General features: G+C 36.8%; 1 protein-coding gene across 1 annotated transcript in view; it reads left to right on the plus strand.

Moving 5' to 3' along the window:
* The window catches only part of LOC107636019 (berberine bridge enzyme-like 15), a 2630-nt gene continuing 1498 nt past the window's right edge, over positions 12567-13698 (plus strand). The window contains exon 1 of the mRNA XM_016339558.2: positions 12567-13503. Coding sequence (XP_016195044.1) covers positions 12567-13503 — 937 coding nt within the window. The remainder of the gene's footprint in view (positions 13504-13698) is intronic.

Consider the following 13698-nt stretch of genomic DNA (forward strand, 5'->3'; position numbering starts at 1 on the left):
ATAGAATTTTATACGACTTGTTTTTAATACAATCGCTTAGATCGTATAGTTATTTTTGGCTCGATTTCGTTCTCATGAGCTTCAGTTGTTTAATTCATCAAGCCGTATTATAACTATTGGACACCAATTTGAACCTCGTCGCTTTATCTGAGCCACCATTAAAAAGGTCGACTCGTGATTTTCGCACTTTATCAAGCATAAATTGGCGCCTTAGGTGAAGGAATTATATGCTTATTCCCTCCCCTTTCTAGCTTTTACAAGGTTGTTATCCTTTTGTATGATACAATTCATTTTTATCCGAGCTGTTTTAATTGGAGAATTGATTTTACGTTTTGATTCTGTTCGAAATGCTTTTACCATCCTTCCAACTCGTTTCTGTACGAGTCTTTTGGTTGAGGAATTGTTTTTCTTGTCATTTTTTCTTTTACCCTTTTGATTTTTTTTACAACTCATTTTATATCGAGTTATTTCAATTTAGCTTTAGTGATTCATACAAATAACTTTTAAAGCTTTGCTTTCAGGTTGACACGACTTGTGCTTGATACAAGTTCGTCGAAAATATGATTGACTGGCACAACTCGTTTAAATCGAGTTGTCCTTATATTGGTGTGCATGTTTGAACAAGTTTTCTTTGGACAACTTGTTTTTGTGAAGTTGTTGCATTTTATACGACTAGGTCATTTATTTTTGGAAATTTTAGATATGAGATCGTGGGCATGGAATTTTGTACGATTTATTTTTTACTCGTGTGGGTCGAGTTGTTAAATCATATTTATGCCTTGAGGGCATATTTAGTTAAGTTACTTTTGTGACTTGTTCTAAATATAACTCTTTCAACCTATTTGGCTCGAGCTGTTTCGAGGTGTTTTTTTTTTCAAATTCGCGTATGTCACTTCTTTCCACCAATTGGTTCCTCATGATTTTATCCGAACAACCTCTATAGGGTCAGTCTGTGATTTTTGCGGTTTGCCAAGCTTCCATTAGTGTGTTTTAATTTTAGGAAATCAATTTCCATAAAAAATTGCAGTATCTTCTCATGTTGGAAGCATGTCATGACCTGGACAGTTCATCACCCTTGAGATCGGATATTTTGTAGTAGCCCTTTTTTGAGACTTCAGGGTCCTTTCTAGTTTGCTGTTAGCTTTTCTTCGCCTAACCTCTGTAATCCGATATTATTTCTTATCAGGATGGGGGCTTTTGTGGCAAATCTTGTTGTACCTCGTAGCCATTCTTTGTCTCAAAACCTCTTTTCTTATCCGAGTTTGCTCTTGGATTTCTGGAAAGTGGTCGAATTCTTCTTTTTGAGCTTGAATGTTACTAGCTTCATTGTAGAATTTCTCAAAGCCTCTTCTCTTGAGGTTGCTCTCAGATTTCTAGAAGGAGGTCGAGTTCTTCTTTTTCTGCTTCGACTTCATTGTAGAATGTTGCCCTTGGTTTTTCTTTATTTATGTCGATGGGAATCATAACTTCTGTATCATATGTATGTCGAAAGGGAGATTCTTCAGTGGTAGTTAGAGTCGTTCCATATCCTTATAGCATTTTTGTGAGCTTTGAAAAGTCAGTCAGTAGAAGCCAGCTCGTAACACCTTTTTGCTGGTGACCTGCCCCTATATGAATTCCACATATTTCATTGTGGATTTCATCTAGAACCTCTTGTATTCAAAAAATGTCTTTTGACGGTTGTAACACCCTACCACACAGAGCCTTACGCTTAAGTCGTAAAGTAGAGGTGGCGATGTATTACAATCTCTAACAGAAAAGACTTATATAAATATGGTTGAAAGAAATTCTATCTAAGAGCCTTGAAGAATAATCTACACAAAGCAAAAATAGAAAATTGTTTCACACTCACGTGGATAATCGTAAAACAAATAGGTAAGCTCAAAAGAAAGCTAAAAATATAATTTACAGATCAGAATTCCAAAAACATAGATATCAAGCTCCAGACTCGACCTGCGAAGCCAAGGCAGACCAGAGTATATATATATATGAATTTGGATCCTCTAAATTTTAAATTTGTACTTTAGAGGATAAAGTGTGATCTTCTATCCTTGAATGGTTTCTCTCTCATATTTATTCTTGGTCCCACCTATAAAATAAATGGTGAGAGATCACACTTTACTCTCTAAAGTGAAATTCAAACTTTAGAGATTCGAAATCCTATACATATACAACCCAAAAATTAAAATCAAACTATATAATAAACACCTGTTTCTCCAATTCAACCTCTAGGAAGGGCAAACATAAAATTTATACAGAGGAGATTCTATATACATATATACATAGCATAAATACAAAATACAGCACCCCAAAATAACTAAACTTCGCTTACACGGAAAACTCCAGACGCCCTGCGAGGTGCCTCTTGACCTGCATCTAAAAAACAACAAAATATATATATGGAATGAGAACTGAAGGTTCTCAACATGGAAAAGGTGCCCACATAGATAATATAAAAGATCCCGGGAAAGCCAGAGGTATTCCTAGAACTTCGACACTCAGATTTTAGCTTAAAGACCCAACTAAACCAGAAATTAGGTAAGTTATCTAAGGTATTCAAGTTCTGAATCTAACTTTAACTTAACACTTCACTTTTTATCTTCTTCAACCCTTCGAATCACCGGTGGAACAACCCTCCCCTCATACCTCTGCCAAGAAGGGTTTCTCAGAAAACATACACATACAATCAAGCAAGGAAAACACAGGCAGAGGTACAATGACAACAAATAGAATAAGTAGCAGATAAGCATAGTTAAGCAATTAAGCAAACCAAAACAATGCACACCCAAGAAAAACATACAAATGCACATGATGTATACCTATCCTATGGCTGATGAGTCTCATCTATCAGTTATATAGCCATCCCAACATGTCTTGGTAGTTAACTATTGGACAGTCCCTCTATGCGTGCATCCCCCAAGCTCAAAAATAATATCCATGGAGTCAAACTCCAAGATTAATAATTTAATATTCAAAATCCATATATATATATGCATGCCCATGGGAAAACACGAGGAGTTAAAGTGTCTGGTCACATCTTGTGACAGAGGGTCAACAAATAGTCTCAAATACACAAGCCACATAATAATCTTTTTCGTTTTAAAATAACATTTCAAATCAAAACTCCAATTCTTATAGAAATTTCGGCAGTATCTCCTCTAAAACTTAAACTTCTACCACCCTTCAAGGGTCCCAACCACCAAACCAAACACCTCTCAGTCATTCAAATCATTTTCAGTATCAAATTATTTCAAAATCAAACCACTTCCAATATAAATCTTTTCTCAAAATCAACCAACTCCAATAGCAAATTATTTTCAAAAACCAAACCACACACATCATATACCATATACACAATCCATCAATAATTCATTCAATTCATTCCTATCTTAAGGACTTCTAGCCTAAGTTTTCACGTGACATTAAACATTAAATATGAGAAACCAAAACCATACCATGGCCGATTCCTCTCTAACCTTAGAACACCTCAAAAACCTCTCCTTTCACAAGCTCTAAGCCTCCAAACGTCAATTCCTCAAACCTAATTACCCGGATTTCGTTCCAAACCGCCCAATTGAACTCCAAATCAACCAGAACACAATCTATTTCACATAATATCACTATAATCGTCATAGAGTTCACTAATTCAATGACTCACAAGGGTTTAACATTTTCTTACCATACCCACGGATCTATTGGACAAAATCCAGTGATTATCCCCTGCCAGAGTTCACCTAAACCATCAAATTCATTCAATTCCTCAATACCCAAACCCTAAAGTCACGAGATTTAAAAGGGAGAGAACTGAGAGAGAAATTCTAATTTCTTACCACTTTGTTTAGATAAAATTGAAGAGAAATCCGACACGAACACGTGGCTGCAAACGGCTTGTCAATCGGAGATTCGGATTGAAAGTTATAAGGATTTGAAAACCAAAGTGGGGGTTAGGGTTGCTTCGGCATTAATTCCCTCTCCTTTAGCGTATGCTTAGTAATGAAGGTGAAGAAAGGCTTGTCCTCGGTGATTAATAGGTTGGGTTTTTGGGCCAGTTGGGTCCAGTCCGATCAATTCAGTCCGTTGGTTCGTTTTTGAACCAAAATCTTTAAAATTAGTGTCAAAATTTATATATTTAATATTTCTACTCCTCTAAATCATAAAAATTTAATTTCCTAATTTTTTTTAATAATAATTAATTTATTAGCTAATTATTTATTAATTTTGTGGGGTTTACATCCTACCCACCTAATTATAAATTTTGCCCCCAAAATTCATATTCAATTACCTGAAAATAGGTGCGGGTAGTCCTTTCTCATTTCTGACTCAAGTTCTCAAGTGTGTTCCTCAATTTCAGCTCCACTCCAAACAACTTTTACTAATGAGACTTTCTTTCCACGTAATCGCTTAATACTAGCATCGTCAATTCGAACCGGAGTCATTTGAAGCGTCAGATCCTCTTTTAATTGAACTGATTCAGGTTCTAAAATGTGGCTAGCATCAGAAGTGTATTTTCGAAGCTGCAAAACATGAAATACGTCGTGCATGTTTGAAAGATGCGGTGGTAGAGCTATCTAATACACCACCGGCCCGATTCTCTTCAGGATTTGAACTGGACCGATATAACGAGGATTCAATTTCTTTGCTTTGATTGCGCTACCCACTATTGTTATTGGAGTAACTCTTAGAAATACATGATCTCCTTCATCAAATTCTAACGATTTTTGTCTCTGATCAGCGTAGCTCTTATGGCGACTCTGAGCGGTTTGCATTCGGTTTCGGATTTTCTTAATCTGTTCGGCGATTTCAGCTACTAACTCAGGCCCTAACAAACTTGTTTCCCCAGCTTCATACCAACATAGTGGAGATTGGCACTTTCTCCTATACAAAGCCTCATATGGAGCCATTCCAATGCTGCATGGTAACTGTTATTATATGCAAACTCTGCTAGCGGCATATACCGATCCCAACTCATTGATTGGTCCAAAACGCAAGCCCTCAACATATCCTCTAGGGTTTTAATTATCCTCTCTAATTGGCCATCGGTTTGAGGATGGTACGTAGTACTTAAACTCAACTGAGTTCCAAATGCTTTCTAAAATGCCCCCCCAGAATCTTGAAGTGAAACAAGGATCTCTGTCGGAGATTTTGGTGGTAGGCACACCGTGCAACCTTAGAATTTCCTTGATGTACAAACGTGCTAGGTCCTCTAAGGTATAATTGATCCGAACGGGCAAAAAGTGAGCTGACTTCGTCAGCCGATCCACAATCACCCAAACTGTGTCAAATCCAACTCAAGTTCTTGGCAAACCCGACACAAAATCCATGGCGATGCTTTCCCATTTCCATTGCGGAATTTCTAGTGTTCAATCTTTACTTTCTGATAATTCAAACATTTTGAAACATGCAATGCCACATCATTCTTCGTTTCCGGCCACCAGAACATCGCCTTTAGATCATCGTACATCTTGGTACTTCCCAGATGGATAGAGAATCTGCTCATATGCGCCTCCTTCAACATATCTTACCACAAATTCCTAATATTCGGTATGCAAATCCTACCCTTGTACATCCATATTCCGTCTCCATCCCATGAAACTCTCCATCGCTTTCCCTTTTCGATTGTCGGCAATACCTTCTGTAACTCCTGATCCTTTTGTGAGCTTTTGAAATTTCAGACTTGAAATCACTAGAGATCTGCAGTTGGTTTAAGCAGACACTCCTATTAAATTCTCCGACACCCAGTCTTAAATCCCCAAACTTGCTCACCAACTCCTCTTCCTTAATCATCATCCAAGCGACCGTCAATGACTTTCGACTCAAGGCATCCGCTACAACGTTTGCCTTCCCTAGGTGATAACTTAACTCAAAGTCATAATCTTCTAGCAACTCCATCCACCTCCTTTGCCGCATGTTGAGCTCCTTTTGATCAAAGTGATACTTGAAACTCTTATGATTAGAGAAGACTCAAAACTTCACTACGTACAAGTAATGCCTCCAAATCTTCAATGCAAATACAACCGCAGACAATTCCAAGTCATCAGTTGGGTAATTCATCTCATGAGGTCTCAGCTGATGCGATGTGTAAGCTACCACATTCCGGTGTTGCATCAAAACACACCCCAAACCTTTCAACGAAGCATCACAATACACTTCGAATGGCACATTAGGTTCGGGTAACACAAGCACAGGCGCTATAGTCAGTTTCTGCTTCAAAAATTGAAAGCTCTCCTCACATTCTGATGTCCAGACAAATGGCGCATCCTTTTGAGTTAACTTTGTCAAAGGCAATGCAATTTGTGAAAAGCGCTTGATAAACCTCTGGTAATATCCTGCCAAACCTAAGAAGCTTCTAATCTCCATCACTGATGTAGGTTGTCCCCAATCCATTACTGCCTCAACCTTAGAAGGATCCACTACTATTCCCTGCTTACTCATTATGTGACCCAGAAATTTCACCTCATTCTTCTAGAATTCACATTTAGAAAGTTTTGCATACAACTTCCTCTCTTTCAGAATCCGCAGCACGATCTGCAAGTGTTCCGCATGCTCTTCCTCAGTCTTAGAGTAGATTAGAATATCATCAATGAAGACGATGACGAATCTATTCAGGAAAGGACAGAATATCCGGTTCAGATAGTCCATGAACACAGCAGAGGTATTGGTTAATCCAAATGACATCATAGTGTATTGACCATATCAAATTCTGAGAGCCGTTTTTGGGATATCTTCATCTCTCACTCTTATCTGGTGATAACCAGACCTTAAGTCAATCTTGGAAAAGATACCAGCTCCTTGCAATTGGTCCATCAGATAATCAATTTTCGGCAATTGGTATTTATTCTTTATGGTTACTTTGTTCAGTTGTCTGTAATCTACGCACAGCCGCATACCTCTATCCTTCTTTTTCACCAACAACACCAGTGCTCCCCACGGAGAAACGCTCGGACAAATGAAGTTCTTACTCATTAACTCCTCCAGTTGAGCCTTAAGTTCAACCAGCTTCAAAGGCGACATTCGGTAAGGCTCAATTAAAATTGGTCCTGCTCCAGGAACCAGCTCAATCGCAAACTCGATTTCTCGAGAAGGAGGAAATTCAGGGATATCCTCAGGGAATACTTTTGGAAATTCATTCACAACTGGAATGTGATTCAAACTTTGTTCAACGTCCGATACACAGGCAGCCAATAGTATGAATCCTGAACACTCACTCCTACTACAATTCACTATGACAGAATTCAGGTAATATCCATTCGCCACCACAGGTCCTTCAGACCCTTCAGACATAAATCAAGTCCAGTCATCGGCAAGCAAATCAAGTCATGGACAAAAGTTCGGTGCTTAATTCGAAACAGAACTTGTTGATAGCCTAATCTAGTTATGACAGCCTCAGAGACAGAACTATGTACTTGCAAATCATAGGTTAGCATGGTTATCTTCAATCCTAACTTACTAGCTTTCTCAAACGATATAAATGAATGTGATGCCCCAGTATCAAATAAAACAATTAAGATTTTATCACCAATTTCACATTTACCTCTAATCAGAGTGTTTGACCTTTCAACACCATCCGCTGACATGGTAAATACACGTCTCTGCTGCTAAACTCTCTCAGCTTCCTGTCTCTTCCTCTTTGGACAATTCTAGGATAAATGTCCCACTCCACCACAGTAGTAGCATACACCCTGTCCAGCTCTAAATGGGAGTGTTAGGATGATATTCCCCACATCTCCTACATGTCAAGTTATTGGGAGGATTCTGAATCTGCTTTCCTTTGCCTCTTCCCTGGTTATTGTTATTATTGAATCTATGAACTTATTCTAACCCAGATGTTGTTGTGGGACATAACTGCCTCGCTTGAAATTCTGTCCTCTAGGCGCAAAGTTCCTCCCCTGATCTCTCCTAACAAAAGCTCGGTGATCACCCCTGTCTAATGCTACCTTTCTCACACAGTCCTCTACAACTCGGCTCTTGTTTACCAGTTCAGATAAGACTCTGATCTCCATCGGGCCCACTGTATTCAGGATGTAACTCCGCAGACCACCTTCATATTTTATGCATTTTCAATCTTTAAAATCCCCCGGAGCACCTTGACAAATCCTAGAGAACTGATACAACTCTTCAAACCGATTGGTGTACTCTGCCACTGACATAGGACCTTGCTTCAACTGTAGCAACTCAAGCTCGTTCGCTGTCCTTATTGAGTTTGGGAAATACTTCTTATAAAACTTGGATTGGAATACATCCCAAGGGATTGCAACATTATCTCGCTGAAGAAAGCGTCGGGTCCCTTACCACCAATACTGAGCTTTACACATCAGCTGATAAGTAGCAAATTCAACACACTTATCTTCAGGTACTTGTTGTGCTCGCAAAGCTCGTTCCATTACCTAAAACCAATTATCAGCCTCTGTGGAATTCGTAGTTCCTCTAAAAGTTGGTGGGTTTATTTTTAGAAAAGTTGCTAAGGTCATCGGCCCATTTCTGCCATTACCCTCGTTTCCGTTATTAACTTGCTGACCAATGGCCTCAGTCGTTGACTGCATAGCAGCTGCCATATTTTCCAAAACATTTGTAAGGTTCACCGGATTATTCATAGTGGTTTCAGGTTCTGCATTAATATTTCGGCCTCTGCCTCGACCGCGTCCATGTCCACGAGTCATCATTTGGTTCCTGTTCACACCAAACAAGTGATATTAAGGTGACCAGTCTCAATATCTCAAGTCTAATGCTTCAAAGTTCCAAATGCGTACTTATAAACAAATATGCCACATATATTAATTAGATATCCTAATTAGCATATACACACACCCAGAGTATGCGCAGAAGCATAGTCAGTCCATTCCTCAGGCTCTACAAGAACGAACTACTCTGATACCATAATGTAACACCCTACCACACAGAGCTTTACGCTTAAGTCGTAAAGCAGAGGTGACAAGGTATTACGACCTTTAAAAGAAAAAACTTATATAAATATAGTTGAAAGAAATTATATCTAGGAACTTTTAAAGAATAACCTAAACAAGCGAAAACAGAAAATTGTTTCAAACTCGTGTGAATAATCGTAAAAGGGATAGGTAAGCTCAAAATAAGGCTAAAAATATTATTTACATATCAGAGTTCCAAAAACATAGATATCAAGCTCTAGAATCGACCTGCGAAGCTAAGGCCGGCCAGAGTATGTAATTATATATATATACAACCCAAAATAAAACTCAAACTACATAACAAGTACCTGTATCTCCAAGTCAACCTCTAGGAGGGCCAAACATAAAATATATATAGAGGAGAATCTATATACATATATACATAGCATAAATACAAAATACAGCATCCCAAATATAACCAAACTTCGCTTGCATAGAAAACTCCAGACGCTCAGCGAGGCACATCTCGACCTGTATCTGAAAACAACAACATAGATATGGAATGAGAACCAGAAGTTCTCAGTATGGTAATGGTGCCCACATACATAATATATAAGGTCCCGGAAAAGCCAGAGGCGATCCTAGAACTTCGACACTCAAATTTAAATTTTAAAGTTTATAAATGGAGAACCATAAACGGGATAGGTTATAAAAACTCCAGACGCTCAGCGAGGTGCCTCTCGACTTGCATCTGAAAAACAACAGAATATATATGGAATGATAAATAGAGGTTTTTGGCATGGTAAAGGTGCCCACATAGTTAATATAAAAGGTCTCGGAAAAGCCAAAGGCATTCCTAGAACTTCGACACTCAGATTTCAACTTAAAGACCCAACTAAACCAGAAATTAAGTAAGTTATCTAAGGTATTCAAGTTTTAAATCTAACTTTAACTTAACATTTCACTTTCTGTCTCCTTCAACCCTCCGAATCACTGGTGGAACAACCCCCCCTCCTCATACCTCTGCCAAGAGGGATTTCTCAAAAAATATACACATACAATTCAAGCAAGAAAAACACAGACAGAGGTACAATTATAGCAAATAGAACAAGTAGAAGATAAGCAGAGTTAAGCAATTAAGCAAACCAAAACAATGCACACCCAAGCAAAACATACAAATGTACATGATGTATGCCTGTCCTATGGCTGATGAGTCTTATCTGTCGGTTATATAGCCAGCCCGACATGTACTGGTAGTTAACCATTGGACAGTCCGTCTGTGCGCGCATCCCCAAGCTCAAAAATAATATCCTTTGAGTCAAACTCCAAGATCAATAATTTAATATTCCATGGAGTCAAACTCCAAGTTCAATAATATAATATTCAAAATCCATATATATATATATATATGCATGCTTATGGGGGAACCTGGAGAGTTAAAGTGCCCAGTCACATCTTGTGACAAAGGGTCAACAAATAGTCTCAAATACACAAGCCACATAACAATCTTTTTCTTTTTAAAATAACACTTCAAATCAAAACTCCAATTCCAATTCTTATAGAAATTTTAGCAGTATCTCCTCTAAAACTTAAACTTCTGCCACCCTTAAAGGGTCCCAACCACCAAACCAAACACCTCTCAGTCATTCAAATCATTTTCAGTATCAAATAATTTCAAAATCAAACCACTTCCAATATTAAATCTTTTCTCAAAATCAACCAACTCCAATAGAAAATTATTTACAAAAATCGAACCATACATCATATACAATATACACAATCCATCAATAATTCATTCAGTTCATTCCTATCTTAAGGTCTTCTAGCCTAAGTTTTCACGTGACATTAAACATTAACTACGAGAAACCAAAACCATACCTTGGCCGATTCCTCCCTAAGCTCGAAACACCTCAAAAACCTCTCCTTTCATAACCTCCAAGCCTCCAAATGTCAATTCTTCAAACCTAATTACCCATATTTCATTTCAAACTGCCCAATTGAATGCCAAATAAATCAGAACATAATCTATTTCACACAATATCACTATAATCATCATAGAGTTCACTAATTCAATGATTCACAAGCGTTTAACAGTTTCTTACCTTACCCACAGATCTATTGGACAAAACTCAGTGGTTATCCGCTGTTTGAGTTCACCTAAACCATTAAAATCATTCAATTCCACAATATCCAAACCATAAAGTCACAAAATTGAGAAGGGAGAGAACTAGGAGAGAAATGCTAATTTCTTACCACTTTGTTCAAATAGAATTGAAGAGAATTCTGAGACGAAGAACGTGACCACTGACAGCTCGTCAATTAGAACTTCGGATTGAAAGTTATAAGGATTTGAAAACCGAAGTGGGGGTTAGGGTTGCTACGGCATTAATTCCCTCTCCTTCAGCGTATGCTTAGTAATGAAGGTGAAGAAAAGCTTGTCCTCGGTGATTAATAGGTTGGGTTTTTGGGCCAGTTGGATCCGGTCCGACCGATTCGGCTTGTTGGTCTGTTTTGAACTAAAATCTTTAAAATTAATGTCAAAATTTATATTTTTAATATTTCTACTCCTCTAAATCATAAAAATTTAATTTTTTAATTTTTTTAATAATAATTAATTTATTGACTAATTATTTATTAATTTCGCATGGTTTACATCGGTAATCTTTTATGGCGACGATTTTCTCTTCTTTTTCGTTGAAAAATTCGATGGTAAATTCGCCAGTATAACTCAACACTAAATCCGATAGTAATTCCGATGGTACTCAACATTTATTTATAGTGAAATTCGTGATGCTTTTTTACCAATCACAAAATAATTTAGCGATGACAAAATTGTCACAAAACATTAAAAAAAAACATTGTGAAAATACTATTTTATTGTAGTGATAGGTCACAAATTTTACAATAGTTTTTTCCTATAAATTGATAAGACACTTAAATGTAATGGATAAGAACCGAAAAATATTTGACTTGTCAAGATAGAATTACTTTCGATATATAAATAGAGTCTCATTAAATTTTATAAGAAAAATATTTCAATAAATCAATTTACGCGTTGATAATTATTAAATCGACTGATTTTGGCATTATATTTTATATTTTCTTTCTTAATCTATAAATAGGCTAACTTTATGGTAGATAAAACATATCTTTTCAACAAGATAAAATTATTTTCTTGTCTTTAAATTGTTCATGTGCTTTAATAACATCTTTCTATCATTCTGTTACCAATAGTGGATCTTAACAAATTAAAATAATTTAGTATCATTTGAATACTACTATTATTTTACTTAGAAACTTAATAAAAAAGAGATACACATCGACTTTGTCAAGAAATAAAATAGTTACAAAGGTAAGGTTATTATATTGTGATTTATTTCCTAAATGTTTAATTTAATGAGATTTGAATTTTGTTCTTTGTGATTTCTACTCATTTAACATATTATAAAGTGGAGATATGATTCTTCATATCCTATCACTCAATTCTAATAAATATCTTTATAATTTTCAAATAAAGAAATAATTAATTATTTTGTAATAAGACTTTATATAGTAGTTTTGTTTTTTTTTTTTTTAAATTTAAGACAATTTTTGGGAGTACAAGCTAAGTGAAAAATTATATCATTAATTCTATGAATTAGTATTGAAGTTGTACTATATATTGGAACAATAGATTATACATTTGAGATGTTCGATCATAAAATCATGGTGTCATCACCAAGTTCATACTTGTTGGTTATAGTGCTTTTGTTATTAGTTTTATTGACAACTTCAGCTTCAATTGAAGAAAACTTTATCCAATGTCTAAGCTCATATTTTTCAAGCAATCCAAAACAATTTTCTACAATAGTTATCACTAGGAAAAATGAATCATTCATGAGTACCCTTAATTCCACAGCACAAAACCTAAGGTATTTGACGCCTTCAATGCCAAAGCCAGAATTTATATTCACACCTTTAAATGAATCTCATGTTCAAGCTGCAGTTATTTGCTCAAAAAAAATTGATGTTCACATGAGAATACGAAGCGGCGGCCATGACTACGAAGGAGTCTCATATGTTTCTGAGATTGAAACTCCTTTCATAATCATTGATTTGGCTAAACTTCGTATAATCAATGTAAACATAACAGACAATAGTGCCTGGGTTCAAGCCGGAGCCACAATCGGAGAAGTTTATTATAGAATATCAGAAAAAAGTGCGGTTCACGGATTCCCTGGAGGCATATGCACAAGCATAGGTGTTGGAGGGCACATTGCGGGAGGTGGATTCGGAGCCATGGTAAGGAAGTATGGGCTTGCATCTGACAATGTCCTCGATGCAAAACTAGTTGATGCCAATGGGAGATTGCTGGACAGAGAAGCCATGGGAGAAATCCCGTTTTGGGCCATTAGAGGAGGTGGAAGTGGAAACTTTGGAATCATTCTTTGGTGGAAGATAAAGCTTGTTCCTGTGCCAGAAACTGTGACCGTGTTCACAGTTACCAAGACAATAGAGCAAGGTGCGGAAGACATTTTCCTTGCATGGAAAGTTGTGGCTTCCATTGACAATGATCTTTTCATAAGAGTCATCTTTCAACCAGTTAGTGCTGCCAATAAAACTGGGAGAACCGTCTCAACTTCTTACAATGCCCTCTTCCTTGGTAAGCCTCTCTAATATGCACAATGCACCCCTATTAAAACGTGTTACATACAATTTTCCTTCCTTGGTGATGCTCTATAATGTATCTGCGTATGCTTATGCATCTCAGAGCTTGTCATAAAATTACATGTATCACAAAATTTTAAATCATTATTAACTATAGTTATATATATTTATTATGCTTTTTACACTAGAG

Source organism: Arachis ipaensis, chromosome B04 (assembly GCF_000816755.2).
Source record: "Arachis ipaensis cultivar K30076 chromosome B04, Araip1.1, whole genome shotgun sequence".
NCBI classification, from domain to species: Eukaryota; Viridiplantae; Streptophyta; class Magnoliopsida; order Fabales; family Fabaceae; genus Arachis; species Arachis ipaensis.